The following is a 2,286-nucleotide window of genomic DNA, read 5'->3' on the forward strand; positions in this document are numbered from 1 at the left end:
TTTTCCATTTGTTTAATTTATTAAAACTATATGATATTATTTTAATCTTAGTTCTTGTATAAACGTTTCCTACCTCATACTCTGGTTTCTGTACTTAACAGTTTTTTTTTCCAGTTATGTTTTTATGGTATTAGAAATATGTATATACAAAATATAGTATACTGAAATATTTAAGTGATAAATTATATAATAAGTTAATATTCATAAATGTTTATACGACAATAGCATATGGAATTTATAGATATGCTCCTCGATTTGTTAAGCGCATATAATTTATCTACATACATATATAATTATCTAAACTGTACATAAATTAAGAACGTGTGCATTTTATTATAGATTATGGCTTGGTTTATTTTATGATTAGTGCAGTAACATAAAGTTGTTAATGATTCTGTTCCTTTAACTTTCGGATTTATATATTGATTTATTCAAATTGGAATAAATTTTCAAATCATCAAAACCAAAGCATCGAAAATATACTCTTTAACCCGTTCGAGATTGCACACCGTGTGTGCAATGCATTTCCGATCCAAAAAGACTGATGACTGCATACCGTGTGTGCACTGATCATGAATTGCAATTATCATTCAGTATGGAAGAAGCGGCCATTAGAACAAAACTGGCTTAAAACAAAAATTATCCAAGAAGTGTGTAAAATTAAAATTTGAAATTGGTTTCAATTTAGCCCCTAAAATAAGTAACCCAAGCAAGATCATTATCTTGTACTGCCTGTTAAAAATGTATGTTTAATTAGGTTTATATTCTTATTTATTTCATTTTCTCTTTAATTATATTCTTTTTTTCATTAATGAACCTTAAATAAGGATTTTATGTTTTTTGGAATAAATGTTGTTCAATTTAATAATATGTTTTTATTTTATTTTATATTGCACATCTGGTATGTTTTATTATCCCTCGTAATAAAAACATTTAGAGGAGATACCTGTACACACGGCGTGCAATCATCTTGTTTTTACAAAGGGAGTTACAAAGAGATTGATTTTTATTGCGAACATGTTTTTAATAAAAAATGGCTAATATATAGAAAAAAAAATTATGGGGATGGTGTTTCGAATAGGATCAACATATATACACGACCTTCAATTCACATTTAAAATATTACAAATTTGATGTAGAATTATAATTATCTTTAAGATAGATAAAAATCTGAAATTGGAAGATGTAATTTTCTCGGTCTCTTATATATTTTTTCGTAATTGGGAAAACTGAAAATAATACATTATGTTAAAAACCGCTTAGCAAAAATTATTAAAGAATAACAAAAGTTTTATCTTTTGTTTTATCGACAATCCAGAGACGAATAGACCCAAATAAAATTAATTATAATATATAATGAAACTATGTTTTCTGATTTGTAATCACATCCTTCATAATATCTCCATAAAAAAGTTATATATGTATATATATTATTTAAATGATTCATTGAATTTATAGAATTTATAACCCTGGATTTTATTTTTTCGGATTTATTTTTTTTTTATCATCTATGATTCCTTATATATTTTATGGAAAATGCACAAAAGGTAGTTATTAATTTTTTTTTTCAAATTTAGATGGTAAATATAGCATTAGATCCTGGATACAGTATTATTAATTATATATATATTCATTATGTATTTATATATTTATGGTATATTTACCGCATGGAGGATGTTGTAGTTACGAGCTGGTATAGCAGAGAGAGAAATCACAGAACACTACACAGTACACTGTCCACTGACCGACTGAAGCTCGTATGCGAACTCCCTCCAGTTCTACGTCACCGGGGCCAACGTCCAGTCTCTGGAGTGGAGGAGGGTAGGAACTGCGGCTAACCAGTTGTCCCTGTTCCCGACTGTACCTGTTACTTTTAAGTACTGACCTGGAGTAGAAGTGTATCTATCTCTTTTAGGTCCATTTTACACTATCAAAGATATTTTTCAAAACATGTAATAAACGATATATATATATTATATAATAAGTGAAGTGTGCAAAACACAAAAAAACATAGAAAGAAACGAGGAATGCTCAGGATCATACAGGGGATCCTAATTCATAATCGTTCATAATCCAAGATGGGGCCTATTTTTCCTATCTCTCTTCTTTACAAAGACGGAAATTTCTATTTAAGTCTTTTTTTAAACATAGTGACATTATATCTTTTCAAAAATACTATTTTGCAACATAATACCACCCAGATGGTTTACAAATTAGATTTATAAATAAGAATGATGTGTTTCCGCCTATCATCATTATTACATTTGGTAATGTTCATTTGTTGCG

General features: G+C 28.1%; 1 protein-coding gene across 1 annotated transcript in view; it reads right to left on the bottom strand.

Moving 5' to 3' along the window:
- The window catches only part of LOC106684199 (uncharacterized), a gene marked incomplete in the record, with an annotated part of 117,711 nt that extends 115,928 nt beyond the window's left edge, over positions 1-1,783 (bottom strand). Inside the window, 1 exon segment of the mRNA XM_067053181.1 lies at positions 1,665-1,783. Coding sequence (XP_066909282.1) covers positions 1,665-1,669 — 5 coding nt within the window.
- Positions 1,784-2,286: the final 503 nt, after the last annotated feature.

Source organism: Halyomorpha halys, unplaced genomic scaffold, assembly GCF_000696795.3.
Source record: "Halyomorpha halys isolate HHAL.00 unplaced genomic scaffold, Hhal_1.1 Scaffold555.1, whole genome shotgun sequence".
Taxonomy (NCBI): domain Eukaryota; kingdom Metazoa; phylum Arthropoda; class Insecta; order Hemiptera; family Pentatomidae; genus Halyomorpha; species Halyomorpha halys.